Source organism: Puma concolor, chromosome B3 (assembly GCF_028749965.1).
Source record: "Puma concolor isolate L17-30 chromosome B3, mPumCon1.1.hap2, whole genome shotgun sequence".
Lineage (NCBI taxonomy): Eukaryota > Metazoa > Chordata > Mammalia > Carnivora > Felidae > Puma > Puma concolor.
The window spans coordinates 109,855,521-109,880,555 of NC_141672.1; the positions used below are offsets into that span (position 1 = coordinate 109,855,521).

At 52.0% G+C, this 25,035-nt stretch overlaps 1 protein-coding gene across 11 annotated transcripts in view; it reads right to left on the bottom strand.

The window, feature by feature from the left end:
• Positions 1 to 25,035, bottom strand: part of MEGF11 (multiple EGF like domains 11) — a 362,425-nt gene that overhangs the window by 9,205 nt on the left and 328,185 nt on the right. For 4 of the 11 annotated variants that reach the window (XM_086710990.1, XM_086710991.1, XM_086710987.1 and 1 more), the window contains exons 12-25: positions 24,531 to 24,694; positions 23,361 to 23,463; positions 17,809 to 17,955; positions 17,326 to 17,460; positions 12,182 to 12,310; positions 11,053 to 11,181; positions 10,424 to 10,552; positions 9,729 to 9,857; positions 7,984 to 8,220; positions 6,268 to 6,386; positions 4,320 to 4,386; positions 3,945 to 4,051; positions 3,614 to 3,701; positions 1,125 to 1,181 (exon numbers count right to left, since the gene is read on the bottom strand). In XM_086710990.1, the coding sequence (XP_086567116.1) occupies positions 1,125 to 1,181; positions 3,614 to 3,701; positions 3,945 to 4,051; positions 4,320 to 4,386; positions 6,268 to 6,386; positions 7,984 to 8,220; positions 9,729 to 9,857; positions 10,424 to 10,552; positions 11,053 to 11,181; positions 12,182 to 12,310; positions 17,326 to 17,460; positions 17,809 to 17,955; positions 23,361 to 23,463; positions 24,531 to 24,694 (1,740 nt within the window). Of the gene's footprint in view, positions 1 to 1,124; positions 1,182 to 3,613; positions 3,716 to 3,944; positions 4,052 to 4,319; positions 4,387 to 6,267; positions 6,387 to 7,983; positions 8,221 to 9,728; positions 9,858 to 10,423; positions 10,553 to 11,052; positions 11,182 to 12,181; positions 12,311 to 17,325; positions 17,461 to 17,808; positions 17,956 to 23,360; positions 23,464 to 24,530; positions 24,695 to 25,035 lie in introns of all 11 variants that reach the window. The other 7 variants (XM_086710993.1, XR_015252725.1, XM_086710989.1 and 4 more) reach the window with 7 other exon arrangements.

Below are 25,035 nucleotides of genomic sequence, written 5' to 3' on the forward strand. Positions count from 1 at the left end.
GTCAGTCTAGATCAGTGGTTCTTAAGTGTTAGTTGGGTGATGTGCTGCATAAGAATATCCTGAAGTACTCATTACAAATGCGGATTCCAGGGCTCCACTCTAGATCTGCTTCAGAGTCTTGGGAAGATGGGGTGTGGACAACTGTCTGTTTAACAAGCTTTCCAGGTGATTCTGGTGCACAGCTAGATCTAGGATATATCCATTGGAATCTTTGCTGTCAGCCATCTCTCTCAGTGTGGTTGAGACTCCTAAATAGACCTCAAGAGACAAAAGGACAGCCCTATTACATTAGTACAACCCTCTACAATATGCAAAAAACACTTCCCATAATGTGTTTTTTTTTTTTTTTTTATTGGCTACTCATGATAACCTTATTAGACAATAGGACAGGTATAAGTATCCTGACTTTGCAGATGAGGAAACAAGGCCTTGGAGAGCTCCCAGTCTAAGGTCACCATTAATATTTGACAGAGTAATAAGTGACACGGTTTCTATTTCACACATTCTATTACTTAAATGTAGGGCCTAAGCCCAGGGCAGGACCTGACCTTTATCTTTGGCTTCACCCACAGATGTCCTAGAAGGATGAGCCACCTCGCATTTCCCATGTGCTAAGGATTAGTCCTGACTTTCCCTGCTTTCAGAGGCACAGATGTCAAGGGTGGAGTACCATACGGTATTAACACTAGGTATTATTTTCATTCCTTGTGCTCCAGAAAGCCAGCAGGTGCAGGGTGGCATTCCTCACCAGCACAACGACAGGAGGCCTCTGGGGCGGGTAGATTGACTTTATTTCAGATTTTATAATCAATTTAACTCATACTAATTGGTTGGATAATGACATTCTACATTTCCGAAGACATTTAGTTGGCATCTATAAAAAACCCACAAGCGCTTGCTAAGCAGGTGCAACTTAAATCGAAATATAAATTCATTATTATTATGATTGCTCCTCCTGAGCAGAGCTACCCAGCAGCCCCAGGTCCTGTGGTCTTTTTACTTTTTTGGGGAATGAGGGGAAGAGATGTGCGCAGTGTCTCTGGTAGAATTCCTGGTCATGTCAGATCTGCACTCTTTATCTTGCTAAGCCCTTTCTAATGGGACGTCAGGATTGGATACTCTACCTTTGAAGCCTTTGTCCATAATGTATGTGTTCTGACGTCTGTCCATTCCACAAGCACCTGCATTAAAATAGTGTAAAGAAAGAAAAATGGGGTGAGTGAGGTTTACTTGGACTGCATACATTTTTGCTTTATTTTTTTCTTCCCTTTTTTTCCTCCCCTACCCATAAAATTAGCTAAAGTGCTGGAGAATTATTCTCGGTTTAATCTACTCTAAATCATTTTGACCAGGCAGGAATTCTTACAGGGATCAGAAGCATTAGCGGTGAGCTACAGCGCCCCCTGGCATATGCAGCACTGCTTCTCCTCTTTAACCTTAACTGTGAGGTCCTCAGAGGCAGTTCTCATGACACCCGCAGTCACTGTAGGTGAAGTTCCAAGCTCCAGACTTACAGGATAAGGAATGAATCAGTACCAGTTCCTAGCTTGGGGAAGGGGTGTATGACATTCCAAATCCCAGTTCTGTTGGATTTTGGAATGGGGTTGAAGACTGTTTCTTACCTCTCAGCTCTGGTCCTGCCTCCTCTCCTGGATCTGATGCTCAACTGAGGGGAGTCGGGGAGGGAGATGGACTGGTGGCTGAGATTCTTGATTAGTTATCTTCCCAGGATGTACAGTCATTTCTATTCATAGTCTCTCTTAGTTACCCATTTTTGGGGGTGGACCATTTGCACAAAACAGAGGCGCCTTTGACAAGTATTACCACTGTTTTCAGTCTGAAAGATTTTTCTCCCTTTTGGCTGTCACAATTTATCCAGCTCCTGCAATGCATGGTCCTTAGCCATAGCCAGATTCAGGACATAAAACTTCAGGGACCAAACTCAGCTTCTTTGTTGCTGGTGATACCAGAGAAGAAGCTGTCTGGCATTTTTAGGTTGAGACTGTAATGACTCTGGTAATTATTTTCAGCCTTTAACTGAGTCATTATTTTTCAGTGCTTAACTGAGGATACAATACCAGGCAAAAAGGCATGCAGCACACAATGACTAAAATACAATTTTGACTCCGCTTGACTCTTCCCTGTTTCAGACACTGAAGACCAACCCACTACTATTTGGATACATCCCTATACCATAACTCCTCCAGAGTTCCTAAGTTGAATTTGTAGGAATCTATTCTTACCTGCCTGCCTTCCACACATTACTGAGTGATAGGGCAGAACCAGTCCAGGTTTCCCCCTAGGTTGCTGTTCTTCTAAAGGGCCTGCAGGTACCTGTGTCCTTCAGAAACATGACTCAGAATCTGTATCCCTGGCCTCAGTTCAGCTCTTTATACCTATACTATGCTTCCTTCACCCTCTGGGAGGGAGGGAGGCTAGGCTAGGCTGTTAACTTTTCCCTTTTCTGGAGCAGGAAGCAGAGGCCCACAGAGGGACAGTCACTTACCCAACACAAAAACCAGGACCTAGATCTCCCTAACTATTTTCTCCCATTGGCCACCAGCCTGCCTTAGTATAAGCCAAAAAATGATAGCATGTAGCTCACCGCATGCACTGGTTGAAGAGCGAGATCTATAATGCGGGGAGAAATGTGGGCTGAGCCCAGAGGATGCTCCCTTGTGGAAAGAGATGCAGGGTGGTGGGGGTAGGGAGCAGGAGGATTATATTTGGTGGGGTTGCTGAGAAACCAGACACGGCCGAGGGGGCCCACAGCCAAGAGCACAGCCTCCTAGGTATAGACTCTGAGTCTTTGCAGCCCACGACTGCTCAATAGGCAGATGAATTCAGAACCTTTTCTCTTCTTAGTGCTACTGCACCCAGGGACCTGCAGGGGTTGGTGGAGCTTCATTTCCTTGAGCTCTAGAAACCAGCTAGAGCCTGAGGGTTGTCCAGTATGCTAAGGCCCTGCCCTTGAGGGGCCACTTTGCAGGGACGCTACATTCTCTGCTGATTCATTGTGCTTACTCCTATGGGACCTACTTCTGTAACTCCTACCCACATTCTCCCATAGCAGGACTGACTTTGCCAGTCTCCTTTTTTCATCTTGCCCCAGCCACCAGCTTTGAGTCTAATACAGAGCAGAGAGGATGTCGGTTGACACCTCCTTGCCCAGCCTCTCCAGATCCCTGCTCGACAACCCTACCCTATGATCTCGGAGAGCTTGGCCTGAGCCACTGGTGGGTCTGGGGTCTCTCTCTGTAGGACAGTGGGCTTTTAGACCAGAGAGCCAACTCTCTGTCATCCACACCCACAGGACCCAGAGAACCCCAGAGGTGCTCCATACTCAAGTTCTCAATGGTGTGGGATTGTAATCTGTGGTCTATAGGGAGTATAAGTATGATGTGTCCCCTTCACCTAATACCAGTTTGTCTATATCCAGTGACCATGATGGGAACAGAAGGGGTGATGGGGGATGGATCCAGGCAGGCTTCCTTTAGATAGGGTTTTGGGTTTGTAGACTAACCATGTTGGGAAGAGGGCCCAACAGGGAAAGATCTGGGACCATGGCGGGTAAGTCTGGGGCAGGAATGCGGGGTAGGGCAGGGGGTCTAACCTGGTGAGTGTGGCTCAGCGGGGTGGCTGAGGTGTCTAAGTTCAATGTAGAAGTCCTCGGGCGGGTACCTGGCCTCCAGGGCACTGATCTGGAAATGGGAGTCTAGTGAGAGGAATGACAGGGAGGAGCCATTATTCCCAGGGCCCTGGTATGGCAGGGTGGGGAGTATGGAGGGGGTGAGGGTCAGGGTGGGGCAGGTTAGAAGGAATTAGGGTCCCTATGGGTAGTAGCCAAAGGGGCTAGGGCCAGGGGGATCTGCTAGAGTTGAGGCCATAGACCTTTCCTCCCTCACCCCCCCCCCCCCCCCCCCCCCCCAGGAATTGGTGCCTACCAGGACATCAGGGCAGAGGAAGCAGTCCTTGAAAAGAAGTACTTTGGCAGGGCCTGGCTCAGGGAAGGGTCCCTTTCTCAGATGGTGAGTGCATCTTTTGCCTGCATCTGGAAGTCCCACATCCAGGCTCTAGCTGTCTCCTTTGTGGTCCCTGGGTCATAGCCACCCTCTCCCCTGAGGGCATCCTGGGCTTCCTTTGCTTATAAGAGCTGAAACCAAGGCTTGGGTTTCCTCCCTGTACCACTTCTCCATGGGGAACCCATGCTCAGGATTCATTTAACCTCCCTTGGAGTTAGGACAGGGCCCCTTTCCATGTGGAAGGAGGAGAACAGGTGGGACATGATGGCAGGAGACCAGACTCAAAGCACTACTGACCTAACACGTTCACAAAGCTGTATGGGGTCCAGCCTGCTGTTTCTCTCTCAAGGGACTTGTTACTGAGCTGTTTGGAGAGTAGGAGAGCAAGTTAATCCCTTTGCTCCCAAGGTGCCCCTGCCCAGCCTTCACTTTGCCCAGCCTTGTGCACCCACCCCTGTGACGATCCTGACCCACCTATGTCTTAGATCGTTGAGGGAAAGGAAGAGCTACATGTAGCATGGCATGGCTGAGACCAGTGGGAGCAGAACCTGCCCCCTTCGAAGCTGTCTGGCTGAAATTGTAGGGTTTGTGGCCCTTAGGACAAAGTAGGGCAGGGTGAACACAGAGCCAAGAACGGGGCGGAGCCTAGCTGGCTCTGACAGGGGAAGCAGGTCAGGTAGGTGGGGCTGAGCTGTAGAACAGGCTCTCCAGTGTCTTAGCTGCAACACGGGGCCATTTTCAGTACAAAGAGAGGTGCTGAGATTGCAACATCACTGTCACCTCTGCTACCTGGCCGTGTGTGAGTCTTCCTTTTGTATGAGCAAGGGAAAGCCTCAGCTTTGGCATCATTTTTGCCTCTAATCTGCTGTAGCCTTGATGTGGCTCTAGTTAATCAAGGACCTTGTACTAAGAAAATCCAGATTCCTTGCCCTCAGCTTCCAGCTCCTCAGTTAAGCCTAAAGCTGAAGCTGGGAATGAGAGTCTGAGCTGAGGAGGGGAAGAAAGGGCCAAAGCCGTGGGGTTGATGGCTACAGACTTTGCTTATGGGCCTCAAGGTACCCTGCATACAGCACTCCCATTTCATAGGAAAACTGAGGCTGAGAGCCTGTGGAAGAAAGTGGCCTTGGTGCTGGCTTGACAGTGGTTGCCGCTGGGGTTGAACTGTGTGTTATTGTTAAGGGGTTCAAGCTGTGTTCTACCAGGTCTGAGGACTGGTGGACATTTTCTGTGGGCCAGACTGGGAGAAAGGATTCCCAGAGCTCTAGGGCAGAGGCTTAGACTATGAAAACCGCTTCTGTCTGTGTTCCTCACACAGGAAAGATGATGCAGGAAGCCAGGAGGCCTGGGATTGCCCTCCTAATGGTCCTACTGTATGTATACATGTGTAGTTGTGTGTGCACATGCATGCACATGCTTAGGTGGGTGTCAGGAGGAGTGCAGCATGAGCCTTTTCATTTCTGAACCTCCCACTCTGCCCAGTATGGGTCCTGGCACACCAGGGAGACTCCCTACACATGGGTGCTGAGACATCCTTACCCAAGGCCCTGTGATTGTAAGAGGAGGTCTTGCCATTAGCCAGGGTTATGCTGGGAGCTGTGATGGGAGGGCCCTGTCGAGGGTGGTGCACACCTGCCCTTGAACGCCTGTGGGTCTCACTGTCAGTGGGAACACTGGCTATGGCTGATGTTTGGGTTTCATGTCCCTTGTGTTGGTTCTGATTGCAAAACAAATGGTTGTGGGTAGGTAGTTGTAACGTGTATGCCAGATATTAGGACGTGAGGGGTACCTGAGTAATAGTGATTACTCTCTAAGGTGCTGGTTGCATGCATAGTGTCGGAAATGGACTGTAGTGATCGGTGGTAGGTGGGGTAGCATGTAGTGTTTTGATTATATGTCTTACATGGCAAAAGTGACAAGGAGGCTACATGTGATTACATGGTGATCACATGGGTTGGTACCTGTTCATTACACACAGGTGTGCGGGTACATATCCGATTGCTGCTGTAGGTTGGTTTCATGTGATGTCTGCTGGTTACGTGGCACTTGGTTCTGTGTAACCTGCTGGCTTCCTGTCCTATGCTTCACAGAGTGTTTACATGTCCCATGGATCACAGGGCTGTGTTTAATGTACTGGCAGTTGGTTCCACATGGACCCTCCAGGTGGGGTGCAGTTCCTTCCTTGGACAGAGGTGAGGGCTCATTGGGAGGATAGTGGGTGGGGTCTGGGGAGTCAGGGGCCCGGTACCTTGGTGGGGCTGTTCCTGTCCAGAGTGCTGGCCTGGCTGGTGGCAGGCCCCCCGCACGCCAGTGCGTGGTAGCTGGAATTGGAAAAGCACTGGGCATGGCTGCTACTTTGAGACAAATCTGGGAAGAGAACAAGGTGCCATACCATCATACTCCTGCCCTTGGCGTCAGAACACCCCAATACTAACACTTGGGCTGGGCAGCTTTGAGAGTGCTCTGCAAAGAGAGACTGCTAAGTCCCCCATCCCCCAAGCTTTCTGGCATTCACTCTCCCCACATAAATCTGTAGGGCCTGATTTGCCTCTTCCTTCATGGTGTCCCTCCCTGTAGGATGCAGGTCAGGCTTGCCAGTGTGGAAGGTGGCCCCAGCAGCTAGAGCATGGATGAGGAGTGCTGGCTCGCACAGCTTCATATGTCCCTCAGTTGCTACATAGCGCTGTGCTGACCACCGCGCCCCCCCCCCCCCCCCGCCTCCCTCCAGTGTTACATCCCAGGAGTGAGGCCATAAAGAGAACCCCTCTCTTCTTAGCCCCAGCCCTGCCCGCTTGTGGATTCCAGCACCCCTCCACGGTGTTGGGGAATTCCAGTGGAGTGGTGTGGGAAAACCAGCCAAACTTACTCATTATAGTCATAGAAGAAAATCCCCAAATCATCGCTGTGGGCTTGGGATTTCATCAGGGGATATTTGCTTTGGCTGAAACTCAGGGAGGCGTGCAGGCCAGGAGCTCCCTGAAGGCAGGGTCTGCACCTGGGCCACCCCTGTCTACCCTGCAGCACCTAGCATCGAGTGGGCACATGGTACGCAGCCCTTAGCAGGAAAGGGGTGAGGTGATCTTGGTTTTCTAAATCCGAGATGCAAGCGGCTGCAGGTCAGCCATAAGTTGGGAGCCAGCTGGAGGGAGCAGTCATCCTTGTGTTTACCTAGACAGGCCCTGCCTCCTGTGGCCCAGGGCTGTGGGCAATGTCAGAGCATTTTGACCTCAACTCTTTAAGTAAATACGAAGCCAAAAGCCTCATTTTAAGGCAGCAGTCCAGGGTTCAGGAGATGGGAAGGATCTGGCCCAATAGCCCCACCTCCACCCCATTCAGACTCTAGATAGAATACCCCCTGGGGATACTACCACATTTGTGGACCTACTGGGCCATTGCCCAAACTTTCAGACTCTCTCCCTACCCTGAGCCAGGCACCATCCCCTTCCACTGGATTAAATTAACAGGGCACTCCTAACTCTGGGAACTGGGAGGGAGGGTTGCTCTGAGGCCTTCACCAAGGAAGCAAAAATGGAACAGGGCTCGGACACAGCCCTAGGCCAGTTTCTTGAGGCAGCTCAGGCACTGGGCTGGAGAGGGGTTCCCTTGGAGAGTTTAGGAAAGTTTCTGTTTAGTATGGGTGTTCCTGTGGCCAAAGCCTGGTGAGAAAGATGGGAAGCTCTGGGGAAATGGAAGGAGGTTCCTCATCATAGCTGCTTCAAGCTGGGCACCCAGGAAGTGACATTCCCATAAAACCCCATCTACTTTTCCTAAGTAGGTTCCTGCTCCCCACACTCATTGTCTCCAGGAGCATCTGACCATCCATCGCCTTCAGGAGATCCTGCAAGCACGACCACCCACCTCCAACAATCAACCTGGGTGTCCCCAAGGATACCATGTGACTCTGGGGTGTGTGTGTATGTGTGGGGAGGGGCAGGAGAGGTGAGGCTGGGGGCATAGTCTTTACCTGAGAGTGAGTAGTCCGTGCTGGTCATCCTCATGGCAGGTGTGTAGGAGACACGGGGAGCCAGGTCACGGCCTTTCTCTTTCTGTCGCCGCCGGCGCCAGGCGAACAGGCCCAACAGCACCACAATGAGGAACAACAGGAGGACGATGCCTGTGACAGCGCCCACCGAGTGCCGCTCTGCACCCAGCGCCGGGCTGATCTTGGTGTAGGGATTCAGCTCCTCCATCATGAGGGCAGCTGTGAAGGGAGGGAGGACACGAGTCTGGGGGAGGCCTGCTTGCTCTTCAGATCTTGGCCCAGGGCCTAGACTCCTCTAATGTTAGGAGACCTGGGTTCTGGTCTTCGGCCCTATTCTTCAATCCCTGTGTGATCCTGTCCCTCACCGCGCCTGTGTTCTTCAACTGTCTACAGCAGATGGACTTCCAGGGTCATGACCAAGAACAAATGTGATCACGGATGGCAAATAAAATAACAACAAATGTGTACTGAGTACTTTCTTCGAAAAATGGGTTACAGATACTAACTCATTTTATCTTCCCAGCAGCCATATGAGTAAGGACTATTTAATTATTTCCCTTTCACAGATGAAGAAACTGACTCACGGTAAGGTTAGATAACTTGCCCAAGATCACATAACCAGTAACTGGTAAAGTCCGGTTTCTCCGGAGTTCGGAAGAATGGCACTCAGTGCATCTCCCTGCTTACCAGCTTTGTGACTCTGAGTCCTCAGTTTGTTCATTTGTAACATGGGGACAATAATCTCACCCTCCCCAGGGAACTGTGAGCACCATAGGACAGACTGGCAAGAAAGCGTGCCATTGTGCCCGATGACTGCCCACAGCATCCCTCTTGGTGATACATGAATGGGCTAACTCTTCACACTGCTGCCAAGCCCATGGTGGGGGCATCCTGCCGCCCAGCAGAGGCTAGACCTTTCCTTGGCTATCGGCAACTGGGTGAACGGAGCTAGTCAACATCCTCGGGGAAATGTGCTGCATTATCATTCTCTGTGATCATCCGAATGCAATAGAAATGTCTTTTGGGCCCCTTTCTGTTAGGTGGATAACTGAGAGCCCATTATCATTCCCCATCTTGAACAAACAACAGTGTAATCCCTTATTTGCACCAATTCACGAGGGGTTTTTATGTATACAAAATCACTTATTGAGTGCTTGCTTATGTGCCAGGCACTGTGCTGAGTTCTCTACTATCATCTCAACCTGGTCCTCATAATTACTATGGGGTGTCCTTGGACTATAGAGCTGGAACCAAGGTTGAGCGCCTTTGGACTCCTTGGCCCTCAACAGAACCTCGTGTTGTGTTGGAAGACGGATTAATCTACCCTTCCTACTTTGCATGTGGAAAAATAAGCCCGGTAAAATAAAATGACCTGTCCAGCATACCTAGCCGGTAATGGCAGAACCAGAATTTGGCATATCTTCGATTGTCTGGTGGCCTTTCCAGAGGACTAGCTTGCGCTTACCCTTCTTGTATGGCTCATAGCAAACTGGCCAAGGATGAGCATGGGGAAGCCATGACTGAGAGGTTCCTGCTCCATCTGCCTCCAGTACCTGGTACCTGGAGGCTCTGCAACCCACCCCACTCCTGCTCTCCTTCCAAAAGGGCACAAACCGAAGTCACAAACTGTCCTTCTAAAATCCAGTTGTTCCATTGGACTCTCCTTAGATCCTGTCTCCATGGGGCCCTTCCAGAGCCCCCTGCCTAGGGACTCTGCCACCTGTTACCTTGGTCACACCGTATTCCTTTGAATCCAGAGCTGCAATAACAGGTGCCGGTGACGTGGTCACAGGTGGCATTGTTCATGCACTCACATAGCTGCTGACACCCGTAGCCAAAGGTTCCTGGGGCACATCCTGTGTAGCGCGAAGAAGAAATGGGACGGATAGACACATCCTCGCTCTTCCCATCCTATATGTGGCCAGCTATGATTAGCCAGTTCCAACTCAGAGTGAAACCTATTTCCCTGTATCTCCCACTGTGGTTGGACCGTGGGAGCACTTCAGCGGTGGACAGAGCACCTTAGCCCTGAGTGTGGGGGGACACCCACTCCTACTTCCTCCTCACCTGACACATTTATGCAGCATCTTTCACAGGCCAGGCCCTGAGCTGGGTGCCATGGAGGCTTCAAAGAATTAAACGACTGTCTCCCTGTATTCCCTCAGTCCCCCCTCAGGCCTCTGTGATCTGCCCTTAGCATCTTCCATTCCTCCCCCAGCGACTGGAGGAAGAAGCTCTACAGGCACATCGATGTAGGCATGACCTTCAGCCTTTTTTCTTGGGAGTTGCCCCAAAAATCCAGGGAACACGAGGTGCAGAGCCCTGAATGAGTGAACTTTGAGGGGCGGTGGCAGGGGGGCTTCCCCTGCAAGAGGCTGATGCCTGGCACCAACACTCAGGGTCAGGGGTTGGGACTGCTTACTCTGCTCGCAGTGTCGCCCGGTGAAGCCCGTGCGGCAGGTGCACTTGCCGCTGATGTGGTCACAGCTGGCGCCATTCTGACACTGGCACACACGCCCACAGTCCTTCCCGTAAAACGCTGCGGGGCAGCCTGGAGAAACAGGGTGGGGACAACTACGGAGATGCAGCTGGGACCAAAGCTGTCATCTGCTGCCTCTCTCTGAGCACAGGGTGGGGACCTGTGAAACCCTGCACCTCAGCTGTCACTACACTCTGGACTCCAGGCTTCATGAAGGGGTAAGGGTGAGAGTGAGGAGTTCTTTAGACAAAGGTGTGTTGGAACCAGAGACCAGGCTAGGGTCTCCTTGCTGTGTAGCCACGGACTGTTCCTCCCTCTCTGGGCCCTACTGTCCAGAGGGTCAGGTCTTGGTGATTGCCTGGGTACCTTACAACCCTGACTTTCCAGGACTTGGGGCTCATCAACCCCCTGAATCCATCCAGGCTTCCCAATCCTGGGGTGGGGTAGGGGGCAGCTCCGGCCCCAGGGGCCTCCCTCCTCCCTCCCTCCACAGGCCTGGACGATGCTCAAGGCAGCCAGCAGGCCGCAGCACGGGATCCCCAATAGCTGGGAGGCCAGGAGGCAGGACTTACGCTGAGTGCAGAAGAGTCCAGTCCAGCCAGGGGTGCAGTGGCAGGCCCCATCCTCGGCGCTACAGCGTCCCCCGTTGTGGCAGCTACACGTGTGGAAGCAGGCAGGGCCCCAGAACCCTGGTGGGCAAGCTGGGGGATGGGTGGGACGCAGAGGGTGAGACAGAGGCAGACAGAATCGGAGGGAGAGGAAGGGGTACTGCACGTCAGCCAAGATGCCAGGATACACCCAGGTGGAATTTCCGCTGTTCCCGGAATTCCTCCACTCACCTCCTGACCCACTCACCCAGGATCCTCTGCCCACTTGCCCAGCTCCGAGGGCTCCTGAACTTCCCTTCTCGGGGGACCGGCTGTGATTTGGAGCGTGTGGGGGTGTGTGAACTAAACACTGCAGTTTACAGCGTGAACACTTAACATTCCCGTGACGACGGGGACTTTCCCAGGGTGGGGACTCCCCTCTTTCGGCTGATGAGCTCCTCGAGGACGGCACTGTGTCTCCTCCACCAGAATGGAAATTCCCTCAGGCCAGGCCATCCAACTGGGACCTCCCTCAGGGTACTGGCCACATCTCACCCATCGCACCAGGAGCTCCACGGGGCTAGAGGTTAGGCCTTCACCCTGGTGTGGTCCCTGTTACTTCCATATCGGATTGGGGTACACCTTACAAGAACAGCTTCTACAATTCCTTGTCCAGGCTTATGTGCCCAGGACATCATTCACATGGGTCATTCAGGGGACCCCTCACCCCTCTGAGGTGACTGCCCTGGCCTCACGTCACTTCCCCACTCCCAAACCCCAGCAAGCCAGTCCCTGCCCCCTTCTCCTCCCCAACCAAACGTAGGGGCTACTCCTTGCTCAGGTGCCCACGGAGCATTAATTCTCAGTCTTAGTATCAATGGTACTCCCAACAATGTCAATACCTCTATTACCAACAGTTAATAATGCCAGTGATCAATCCTAATGACTCATCATGTTAGCTATGGAGCTAAATGGGACTCAGGTGGACATTCCTGTCCACAGAAGGAGATTTTGGTGGAGGCACCAGGGACACAGAGGTTCTGGGCAAGGAAGGGGTGTGTTAGGGGGCCAGACTTCCGGTGGGGGGGGGCGTTCCCAGGAGGCAGCTGCTTACCCTGTGAGCAGTCCTTGCCAATCCATCCAGGGAAGCACTGGCAGGAGCCATCGATGGGGCTGCAGGTCCCGTTGTTGGCACAGGAGCAGAGCTGGGCGCAATCCTGTCCAAAGCGCCCTCCAGCACACACTGTGGGCACAGGACAGCCTGGCTCCTGCCCTCCCACCTGCACTCCTCAGACCACCACCCGCAGCTGCTGCACCCCTAGATGTTCCCAGGCCATTGCCATTGTGGCCCTGGGCTCACAGATCTGGGTGGGAACTGCCCACCTCCACAGCCCCATCACCCTTCTCCATGTGTGCAGAAATGAGTTCCCCTCTTGTGCCCACAGCTGCATTCTTCTGGAGGCTCTATTACTGATCCCCTTCGAAAGAGGCCCAGACTGAGGCCCAGAGGGCTAGGTAGAGGCCCTTGACTTGGGCCTCACAGATGGAAGCGGTGAGGCTGGGAATCTGGCCTCTGCCCTCAGTCTACACGGCTCCATGGCCTTTTGCTTTCCATTACCACATTCTTGCCGGCATCACTATCCCATAGCCACGAGGGTGGACGATGTTTGTAGCTGGAAGCAGAGGGGCGAGTGCAGGGTGGCAGGTCGGCCTGCAGTTAGACTGTCGGAGGACCGTCTCTGCCCACCTGTTTCCTCTGTCTCTCCAAATCCCACCTGTTCCTCAAGCCTTAGCTCAGCCTCAGGACAAGCCTCCTGAGTCCACAAGGAGCTCTCTTCCACTGAGCTCCTGTGGTTATTTCCACCTTGAGTCACTTGTAGGGTTGTGATTCTCACCCCTCCTGGAGGAGTCACTCCTTGGTCCCTAAAGGAAGGGCTGGTGTCCTCAACCAGGCTGTAAGCTCTGATAGAACTAAGTCTGAGTGTTAATTGAGCACCTACCTTTCATTTCCCCTGCAGTTCATTCTCCACCTGCTTCCTACAACTTGAGCTCTTTAAAGCAGAGCTCTCTTCTTCATGGCACTCCTGTGCCCTGCTCAAACATCCTCAGTAGCTCCCCACTTCCCCAGAATAAAATATAGCTACCTCACCTGGGTTACCCTTGACCACCTGTCTCTCCCAGACACATAAGCCACTGGCCCACACAACACTTTCTAAATACACCGCATGCCTTCACTCCAGCTGTTCCCTTCTAGAGTTTCCCTGACCCTCATGTCCAGCTGTGGAAATCCTACCCTGCCTAGAAGACTCATTTTGTTCTTAAACTTTATTTGTTTGAGAGAGAGAAAGAGCGAGACCAAGAGCGAGCACAAGCAGGGAAGAGGGAGAGAGAGAGGGAGAGAGAGAATCCCAAGCTCACAATTGTGAGATCATGGCCTGAGCCAATATCAAGAGTTGGATGCTTAACAGACTGATCCACCCAGATGCCCCTATAAGACTCATTTTAAATGCTACCTTCCCTATGATCTCTCTGTAGTAGACTGTTAATCTTTCAATAATCCATTGTCTTCTTCCTTAGAAGTAGAATCTGAAGTTTTAGCTGGGCTTATGGCCAAAAAGACTTCATTTCTTAGGCTCCTGCCCCGCTGGGTATGGCCATGTGACTACATTCTGGCCAATGGTAAGTGGAAATGCATGTCTTTAGTTGCCCATTCCTCATCCTTGTTGAAGGATAATGTGGATTATGGATAAGAACCGTGGATAAGGTGGCTGAGTTTAAGCAGCTAGCTTTCATCAGAGGTGGAAGCCATGTACTGAGGATGGCTGAACAACAAGACAGAAGGTGACTGGTCCCTGACAACTTTGTAAGCTACCCTACCATTCTCCAATGGTTTACTTCTGGATAGTTTCTTTCTTGTTCGTTCGTTTTCCTTTTCCCTTTCTTTCTCTCTTCCGGAAATAATGTTTGTCATTTTCAAGTCAGTTATTTTGGCTTTTTATGTCACTTATAGCTGAACTAAATCCCGATTCACCCATCTTCTCTGGTTTTGGGGTGCTATATCCTTGTTTGAACTTCCAGACCCTCGGTTAGTTTCTTCTTCCTGGTCTTCTGTTACTGTAACTTGTGAGTCTATTTCAGGCCAGGCCTGAGTTCTACCCATGTCTTTGTCTTCCACAACACCTGGAAAAATCAGGCAGGGTAGTTGAATGTGTGGAAATAAACTGGTTGCCCCTCAACTCCCAAGTTCTTCTGGGGAAGGCTGAGCTCCAAATTTCCCCCTCTAGACTATAGGCTTTGTGAGGTCAGGGAATGTGGTTCTCCTGTTCTTTATTGCGTCTGAGTGCTCAGCGCAGTGTCTGATGTGTAGGAAACACTCAGAGAATATTCCAACATGGCCAAAATAGGCCTCAGGAGCAGTGACCTTCCAGTGGGTTCTGCTGGGACCAGTGACTCTTCTCCCTTTGAGCTCTTCCGGGTGCAACCTTCTCCCCTTAGAGCCCAGTTGTAGCCATCCCCACAATCCTCCAAGAAGGCTTCCGTGCATTCCTGTTATGGGGGAGGAATCCCTTGAATGTCCGAGGCCCTCAGCTAAGTCACTCAGAGGCTCATGGGAAAGTGTTGATTCTTAAAGAGAAGCGACTTACCCAGGACCCAGGTCTCTCACACCTTGGGCTGGCACCCTCTCCTTTATGCCACACTGCCTCACCTTCAAGCCCTTCCCCAACCAGATTGTGGGCAGCTGGAGCCTGGGATCTGTGTCCACCTCATGCCTTTCCTGGACATGACCAGTGGTTGGGACAAATAATGAAGGCAGCATGGTGCACCAGGGTCTCCAATGTAAAGCCTTGGGTTTGGGTCTTAATTTTATTTATGTATCCAGCAAACAGTTCTAGGCACTTATGTGCACGAGACACCATTCAAAGTGCTTCACAAATACTAGTTCGGTCAACCTTGTGATACTTTCAATATTAGGTATTTTCATTACCACTCCCTATTATCAACTCTACAGATGAGGAAACTGAGGGACTGGGGTCAAGTAATTTGCCCAAGGTCACACAGCTAGAAAGGTCTGCCACTTACTCGGTGAGCACTTTTGGACAGACTGCGTGACCCCTCTAAGTCTCTGTTTCCTCATCTCAGAAATGGGGCTAGTGACCCTCATTCACTGGGCTCAGGCCGTAGTTCGCAGCTATGGGGCTGATGTGGGGCCCTGCGCTTCCCCTGGCCGAAACCTTAGCTCCTTCCAGGGCGGATGGCTTGCACCTCGCCACCTGCAGCTCAGGTTCCTGCTTCTTCCCCGCCTCTGGGAGGTGCTTGATTTGGGGAGCCCGTTTCCCCAGTCCTGGCCCTGTATGGGGAAGGGGGTGAGCTGCTCCACCTCCCATACCCCCCAAACCGGCTCTGGGCTTCTCTAACAAGACAGTCTTATCTTTGAAGTCTTTCTCACACGCTCCAGGCTGACAAATTCACCCACGGAGCCGCTAATGCGATCAGTCTAATACATTAATTGGTCGACTTCTTAGCTGAATCAAGAGTGAGGCAAGAAGAGGGGCGGTGGAGAAGGGGGCTGGTGAAAAGAAAACATCTGGTTATATTTAATCTATGTTTAATGATTCTGCATAAGCAGTGTCTGTAATTTGTAACTCGCTGGAAAGCCGGTCATTAGAAAGTGTCAGTTCAATTTTTTACAAGGTTTGAGACTTAACCAGGGCAGTTGCCATTAATAGCAAACTCTATTAGATCTATATGTGGAAAATACTCATTAGGCCAGCGGGCGATAAATCAGACATCGCAGGATCTGAGAGTTACTCCGCGGGCTGTTTAGGTCCTAATTTAGACCCAGCCTATCTGTATTGACGGCTGGGTCTCCGATGTTTAATAAGTAAACCTCGACGCGTCGGGTTATGATTAAACTGTCCTAGGAGGGCTGCAAGCAAATGAAACTGTCACATATGCTTCCCCGGGGCCCAAACTTCTCATGACCTCAAAGCATCATGGAATGAACTTTCCACTCATACATATTAACGGCCCATAGCCTTACAAAACCAGCCCAGCTCAGTGGTGATTATTCATCAAAAGAATCTGTTCCCCTGGGAGGTAGTGAGCTCTCAGTGGAAGCATCTAAGCAGAGGCCAGATGAGATTCTCGAGCAGATGACCTTGAAGTTGCTTTAAGCTCTAAGTTTACCTTAGTCTGAGATCTCTTTGCTTCTATAGGTCAGAGTACAAATTCTGCACCCCTGCGTTCAAAGCTGTCCTGAAGGCCTCAGACCACACCTTCCCAGTCCCCCTCTGCCATCCCCGGCCCCCACGTTCTTTAGCTCCCCCTTAATGCCAGACAGTCCCATGTCCACACCCAAGCTGCTTGCTCTACCCGCAACACCTTTCTTCCTTCTCTGCCTCTTAGGCTAAGACCCAGCTGAAGACCTGCACAGCATGCTGCTGTCCCCCAAATCCACACCGAGCACTGGCCTAACCGAGCCAGGGACGGCAGTAGGCAGCGGGGTGTGCCAGAGCCCCATTCTACTTTCGCGCTGGTTGCTAAATACTCAAGAATTTTGTGACCGTGTTGAGCCACTGGGATTGTGGCATCAACCACGGCGGAGACATTGAGGTCGCAGAACTTGCTTGCAAATGTTACAAAGCAAGGCTTTCCCCCCACAGAGAGCCAGTTTAGCAGCACGCCAATGCAAATAAGCTTTATCATCTCCCTTTTCAAGTCCTGTTGAGTGGCGGAGGCTGGCTGGAGTTGGCCTTGTGAAGGATGCTGCTGTGGAGATGGGAAATTGCGGTGAGGGATCAGTGACGTTGGCCTGAGTGTGGGGGGAGCAGGGCTGGGAAGCTGCCATCTCCAGCCCATGCCAGAACTGTCTCCTCTGAATTCCCACAGCATCCTCTGCCTTTACCACTTGGCACTCAGCAGAAGCCATTCGGGGACGCTTCTTACGCAGAACTCATCTACGCTTATTTCATTTTTCCTCAGCTTTGGAGTCAGAATTTGTTTCTCAGCTCTGCCACTTTCTAGTGGTGAGACCATGGAGTAGTCATTTAACCTCTCTGAGCCTGTTCCTTTTAACTGCGCAATGGCTTTGTCTCATGCCTGGCGGTGACCAGTTCTCACAAAGGTAGGCCTACGCCCTGAAGATGCAGGGAGCTGCCTCCACAGAGCATGATGAGAAGCCCCAAACCCCTCCTGCCAGCCCCTTCTCTCCCAGGATGCCTCGCCTCCCTGGCCCATACCTTCCCCTGGAGACACTACCTTGGTTGCAGAGGGCTCCGGAGAATCCAGGGAGGCACTCACAGATGCCACTGATGTGGTGGCAGGGACCACTGCTGTGCACGCAGAGGGGACATGGCTGGGCGCAGCCATGGCCATAGAAGCCAGGGGGGCAGACTGAGGATGAAGGGGAGAGGACGGTCAGCAGCCTCAGGGGCCCCAGTCAGCTTGGCTACCTGGCCGGTTCCACACAGGGATGCAGAGAGGCTCCTCAGGGGTATGCGGAGAGCTGTCTCCACCCCACACCTTCGAGGGCCCACCCCCTCCTGCAGAGAGGAGCTGTGGTCTGGTCCTGTTTCCGCTGAGGAGCCAGGCTGGGCCCTGAACTTAGGGACAGAAAAGCCAGTGCAGGGAGAGAGGGGACTAGAGGGAGAGGTTTGATGGGGGCTGACTCTGAGACCCTAGTCCCTCTCAGGCCAGGACTAGTTCCAACAGGGAAGGGGTGGAGAGGGTGAGCCATCTTACTTCTCTGGCACAAGGGTCCTCGGAAGCCAGGGGCACACTCGCAGCTCCCGTCCTCTGGGGAGCAGGAGCCACCGTTCTCGCAGCTGCAGGAGACGGAGCAGTTGGGGCCCCAGCGACCAGGTGGACACATGCTGTCACAGCGGATGCCTGTGGGCCAGAGGCAGACTCAGGTCAGTGGTAAGAGGAGTGAAGGCAGAAGGAAGGATGATGGGAAGGGGCGCCATGCAGAATAAAGGGGTGGAGGTGAGCACAGTGTATCTGGGAGTGCAGAGGAAAATTCCTATCTAGACTTGGCTGGTCTAGGGAGGGCTTCCAGGAAGAGGAGATGCCCAAACTAAGTCCTAATGGCCAAGGAGGGATTTACCAGGTAAAGGAAACCCTCTGTGCAAAGCGTACGAGGCAGGAGAGAGAATCGTGCCTTGAAAGAAAACACAGCATAACGTGGCGGAACCATAAAGTGCAAAACGAGGTATGGCAAGAGATGGGATTATGGGACCAAGAAGGGACCAGGTCATGAAGGACCACCCTCATCTTTGACATCTTAGCTGGTATCCAAGGTTAGGCTTGAGAGAAACCAACTCTGGGGCAGGTGAATGCTGTTACAGGGCGGGGCTGCACAAGCCACGAGTGAGCTCCCTGCCTAGTGGCCATGTCGGCCCAGGAGCCACTGGTCCTTTGGGTCCCAGACAACCAGCCCTAGGGTGAGGGCTCAGACAGTGGGTGGGGTCTTTTCAGATCCTTTTGACCACAGCCCTCGGTGCAAAGTGGATTTTATATCATATGTGCACACGTTTGTAATAGAAACCAACACTTTGCAAAATGAGGTTTTATTGTCACTGTATGTGACGCACTCCGATGTTTTCTCTATGCTATGATGTATTCTATTAAGAAAGAGGAGGAGGGGCGCCTGGGTGGCGCAGTCGGTTAAGCGTCCGGCTTCAGCCAGGTCACGATCTCGCGGTCCGTGAGTTCGAGCCCCGCGTCAGGCTCTGGGCTGATGGCTCGGAGCCTGGAGCCTGTTTCCGATTCTGTGTCTCCCTCTCTCTCTGCCCCTCCCCCGTTCATGCTCTGTCTCTCTCTGTCCCAAAAAAAATAAATAAAAACGTTGAAAAAAAAAAAATTAAAAAAAAAGAAAGAGGAGGAGGGGCGCCTGGGTGGCTCAGTCGGCTAAGCGTCCGACCTCAGCTCAGGTCACGATCTCACAGTTCGTGGGTTCAAGCCCTGGGTCGGGCTCTGTGCTGACAGCTCAGAGCCTGGAGCCTGTTTCAGATTCTGTGTCTCCCTCTCTCTCTGACCCTCCCCCGTTCATGCTCTATCTCTCTCTGTCTCAAAAATAAATAAACGTTAAAAAAAAAAATTAAAAAAAAAAAAAAAAAAAGAAAGAAAGAGGAGGAAGGCCTACCTGGTCTTCTTGAGTGGAGACAGAGCAAATAAGTTACTGAGATGATGGCAGCCCAAAGGCTAAGAATGAATTTTAAAAGGCCCGAGGCCCCAGCTGAGAGGTGGGGTTTCCTCTCAGGCAGAAAGACTTCCAGTCTGACATGCATTAGGTGAACAGATGGGTGTGGGCCCCAGGAAACTGGCGTGGCTTTGGATGGTGAGTATCAGAGGCTCAGAGAAGAACAGAATTAGCTTGAAGATCATGTCTGCCTTGTTCTAGGGACGGGGGTTGCGAGAAAGAGAGAGGGAGGAAGACTCTCAGGCCCAGTGACGAGAGCCAGCCCTAGCACGAGGAGCGCAGGCTGGAATTGCAGAGGCCCCCTGTGCCCATGGGAAGTGGAGGGAAGAAGGGAGGACCGAACAGCCAGAGAGAGCGGAGAGTGAGGGGATACGACAGGCCTCATTCACCCTCAGTGCCTGTCTAGTCCAGTGCATACACTCCCTCCTTCGCCCCCCTCCCTGTGACATCTCAATTTGCCAGCAGGGCAAGGGTTTCCGATGCTGCTCTCCTGGAAATGAGGCCTCTTCGTGGCACGGGGGAATCTGGCCAGCACACTCCACCCCTTGACGGAGGCCTCTCCCGGTGCGGTTTCAAGGGCTCAAGAGGCTGACCCTGGACCAACCCCGCGGATTGACTGACTGAAGGGGAGCCTGGGGAAGGCAGGGCCACGAAGCTGTTCAAAGCTTTGGATACCGCTTCAAGTTTCCCCTTCTGGAGGCACACGAAACCTGTGACCTGCTCCAAGGAATCTTCTGTTGGAAACCCAGGATCAGACTGTGGGCCGAGGGACTCTGCTGTTCCCGGGAGGCCCACCGGGACTAAGGCAGAGCTCTGCTGCCCGACGGCGACCTCTGATCCCATCGGTGCCTCAAGTGCTTTTTGTAGGCTGACCAAGGCACACGGGTCACACATACACACTGCTCTTTCCTGAAACCGTATGCGGATACTGCTGTGATTAATAAACACAAAAGCACCCTTGAATTCGTGGCAGCTTGTGGCTACTGTGCGTTCTCCCAATCAATGGATATTAAAAGTACAGCTACTCTCATGTGTGGGATCCTCAACATGTTTTCATGTCAAGAAGGGGTCCTCCTTCTTGGGGCCTGAGATGGCTCTCAGTGCAAGGTGATTATGCCGATGGCAGGTGTCAGCAAGGGCCCACTGGGTTTCAGGATCTGGCAACTTTGATATTACAGGCCTGGTTCTGTGGGAGTGGGGCCCCTGTTGGAGGTTTTTCTATGTCCTAAGAACTCTCTGGAGCTCGAGACGCTGGGATCTGAGTGGGGAGAAGGGCCCAGGGTTTGCCCCTGCGTGGAGTGCCCCAGTTCTACTGGAGGGCCAAAGGAGCAGATCCTTGGCCTGGTGGGAGGGTCTTCAGTTACAGCTTCTGAAAATGCACAGCTTCATCAGTTACCCTATCTAGGCCTTGTGTTCCCAGTAGTTGAATAGGGATAATAATCTCCCTTAGAGGTCCTTCCCTGCTGTATTTTTCGGGACCCCCCTCTTCATCTATACTGATGGGTAAAGCCAGGCAAACAATTCATGTACTGTGACCTCAAATTCATGCCACGAGGCCAGCAGCGACTCAGCAGCCCACACCCTTCAAGGTCTGCCTAGGGTCCTTCTGCAGGAAGCCTTCCCAGATGTCTACCCAGGGATTCAAGCATCTATTTGAAAGTCAGTGGCCTACAGCTTTGTCCCTGCCTATTATTTGAATGTTTCGTACATAAGGCTCGTCTCCCCTGGCAGCAATGTGAAGGGAGCATAGCTTATTGACACTTCTGACCCTCCTTATTTGGTGCTCCTAATGGACAGGACGCCATCTTGGTTATCTTTGCTTCTCCCGTGCCCAGCACAGTGTCAGGTACATAATAGGTATGCAGGAACTACTGCTTTATTGAATTTTGCTGTTTACTGCTAGGCCTGACACAGTGCTGGGTACATGGCAGTTGCCAAGTAAGGACTATGGTGATTGCTTGAGTCAATAAATGCTAATTGAATGAATAGATGATTCCTTCTTACAATGCAATCCTGTGTCCCCATCCTATTGGCACTAACGTTCTGAGACCTTGGACAACTCCCTCTCCTCATCTGTAATCTGAGAGGTTACAGTAGATCATCTTGAAGGTCTCCTTCGCTTCAAGGGGAAAACCCATATATGGTTATAGCCCACCTTCTTTCAACTTACTTCAATAAGCATTTAATAAACACCGACTAGGTACAGGCCAAGGGGAACTAGATGTGATGGCACTTGCCAAAAGAGTCTGGCTTATGCAGGCAGGGGGAAGACATGCACATACTTAGGGCAGAGCAAAACCGGTATTGAGTCCAAGCATGAGCAATGAGCCAGGAGCTGGGAAGTCAGGGAGAGACTTCTTGGGGCAGGTGTGGGTGGGGAGGGTTCACTGAGTGCATGTCCGGGACCTACACCCCATCCCCTCCTTATCCTTCCTCGGTCCCCTTTTCCATGACAAACCTCAGGACATCAATCACTCCTTTGAAATGACTTCAGGGCCGCATTTGGAGAAATTAGCTTTAGAACAGCAGAGGCCTTGCTGAAAAGTTGTCCATCAAAGACAGAATTTTTAAGCACTAGATATCATTAAAATCTTACCAGCTCGCTTGAAATCAAGGCAATGAAAAATTAAAGTGGATTTCCACTTGGCTCCAGCTAGGCATCTGGGGTGCCAGTAACTAGGGTGGAGTCTCACTCCGTACCAAGGGGCAGGGCAGAGGAGCCAGGTCAGAGATGCTGCAGAGGAAGCGATGTCCTTGGCTTTCCGCTGGTCAGCAACCTGGTATGAATTATTATCTGAAGACCTACACTGCCAGCAACGCCTGCCTTTTTCCCTCTGTCCACCACCTTGGGACCGACTTCATTCCCGCAGCACAGCATGATTAAGCACTTCCTATATTCATGCGTTACGTTTATTGAGCACAGTGCCATGCACATTTAGCACTTTCAAGTATTCACTCATTTAAACTTCAAAATGACCCTGCAACCGGGAGGATTAGAATTATCTGCATTTCATAGATGGAGAATTCAGGACCCCGAGAGGGCACAGACCCAGGCAGTCTGGCTCCAGGTCTGTGTTCCTGACCAACATGGCCTCTGTCTCTCAGTGGGTGGCAAGCGGTGGATACAGTGATGAACAAGGCCCTGCCTCCAGGGAGCTGATGGTCTAGCTGGGGAGCCGAATAATAAATACTCTGATACAGGTTCAGTGTCGAGTGAGCCAAGTACGGCAAAAAGAAGAGTGTGGGATATTATGAGAATTAATAAAAGGGGCTCTGATGTAGTCTTGGCCTGTTGTAAGGGGAAGGCCATGATCAGGTGAAGAGAAAAGGAAAGAGTGACCCAGGCAGAAAGAAGGCGCGTACAAAGGCCTGGAGTCAGGAGAGTGGTCGGTCCAAATGCTCCAGGGTAGTAGACGGGAGGGGGGGGAGGCAAAAGGGAGGTGGCAGAGGTGGGCGGGGGCCAGATCGTACGGACCCTGGGCCACTGTAAGGAATTTGGATTTTATGTAAGCGCCAGGAGAAGCCACTGAGGACTCTTGAGCAGGGGCTAGTATGAATGCAGCTGTGTTTTAAGAAGTTCACTTGGGCCACCGTATGCATAACGGATGCAGCTGGGCAAGAGGGGTGGCCCAGAGAGAGCAAGTAGAAGGCCAAGGCAGGGCCAGCTGGGAGATGGTGCCTGGAGGACCAGGATCATGGCAATGGGATGGATTTGCTCTATGTCTGGGAAGCAGACTGAAGGATACATTTTGGACCAGGAATATGAGCCGGAGCTAAGCGGAAGGTCCCCGTCCTCCTCCCTACCATATCCTCTGTGAATATAGATTCAGCACCTACACCCACCATGTGTTCAACCCTTGTCTGATTTCTTACTGGTATGTTCCTGACCTTCAGAACGAAGCCTGCACATAATAGATGTTCAATAATTTGTCTGCTTGAATTGTATGGAATGGAGAAGTGGGGCCCAGAGGAGATAAGGGAAAGGTGCATATGTAAGGAGCAGGAAGAAGTGAAAAAGAACCGTCAAGAGAAGTACAACCCCAAAGACCTAGTTTCACAGGCCTTGGGTGGTGGCGAGGCAGGGGGCAGTTACCTGTCCATCCGGCCAGGCAGCAGCAGTGGCCTGTGACAGGATCGCAGCCGTCCGCATGGCTGCAGTCACAACGCTCACTGCAGTTTAGCCCAAATGTGCCATCCTGTGGAGAGAAGGGGAGGGAGAAATGACCAGACCTAGACTCCCAGAGGTTCATACACTTCTGTTGGATTTTGATGACAAAATTGAGCCACTGCCCCATGGGGATGCAAAGAGACTGTGGCCGGGGCGCAGTGGGAGCACTTTTTATAACTGGTGATCGACATGGCCACGAGGTCACTCCAAATCATTCTTTGGCTGCATTCACAGAAATGTGGGGTTCTCGATGGTCAAGCTCGAAAGGATGTAATTAATGATCATTAACACAAATTTGTAAATGAGAATGCGCTTTGTAAATCACAATGCATCGATCCCATGTGAAGAATGACTGATCTATTATTTATTCCTAGGCAAGAAGGTACCAACTGACTTTTGTTGCATGTTCATTAGGTGTCAAGAGCCTTCTATCACTCATTTCTCTTAATCCTCACAGCATACCTTTGGGATGGTTCCATTATATTCACAAGTTAAAGACGAGAAATAGGGTCAGAAAGGCGAAGTAACATGTTCGAGGTCACATAGTTAGGATGTGGCGAAGTCAGCATTTGAACCCAGGACTGTAGGCCTCATTCAACAATATCACATAGTGGTTGGTTTAACTTATTCGTATCTTAGACTAAGATCCAGTGATTAAGTCTGGGTGGTTATTGCTGAAGAGTGTTTGGTTTTGTCCTCCCATACCCTGATCATAAAATTATTGAGGAACAGCAACCCCGAGGGGTTAGTAATGGCTGTCCTGTAGCAGTGGGTTATGAAGGATTCTGAGGCTGCGCATGGGCTCAGGGAAATGTGCCAGAGACAATTAATAATGTTAACCAAGCACAGCAAGGGGGAAGTGATGCCACGGCACTCCATCTGCCAAAGATCTGCCATTTTCTAGAGGAAAGGGCTGAGGTCCCAAAGCAGGAAAGTGGCCACAGAGGTTAGAACTAGGGCTGAGCCCTGAACCCACGTGTCCCACCACCTAGTCCAGGGCTCTTGTCTGCACACCTCCGTGGACAGAACGACCGCAGGGAAAGGGTGAGAGGGGCTGCTGGGCACACCCGGTCCTTCCCTGCCCCGGGCGCTCACCGGGCAGGGCAGTTCGCAGGTGTCTCCGAGCCAGCCGGGGGCACAGGAGCAGGAGCCATCGGCGGGGCTGCAGGCTGCCCCGTTGGCACACGTGCAGCTCTCACTGCAGTCCAGGCCCCACGTCCCGCTGGGACACGGCAGGGTGCAGTCCAGGCCTTGCCACCCTGCGGGGAGGGACAGGGCTGTCACTGCTCCATCTGGGCCCAGCACGGCCTTCTGCCCCCTCTCTCAGCCGGGCCCCTGCCACCTAAACCTTTGTTTCTCTGATTGCTGGGTGAGTAGACACATTCCACCTGGAGTCTGCTCAGAAACACAGCACGGCTATTAGGAGAGCTGGGGGGAGAACCCAGGTCTCCCGCCTCCCAGTTCTCACTGCCCGTGCTGTAAGTGCTTGATCCCCCCTGGGACAGGGAACCGGCTGAGATGGGGAGGGCTATTTTCTGCCCAGGGTGGAATCCGGCAGCTTATTTTAGGGCCCTTTTTTTCCAGGACAAGCTGGTTTCCC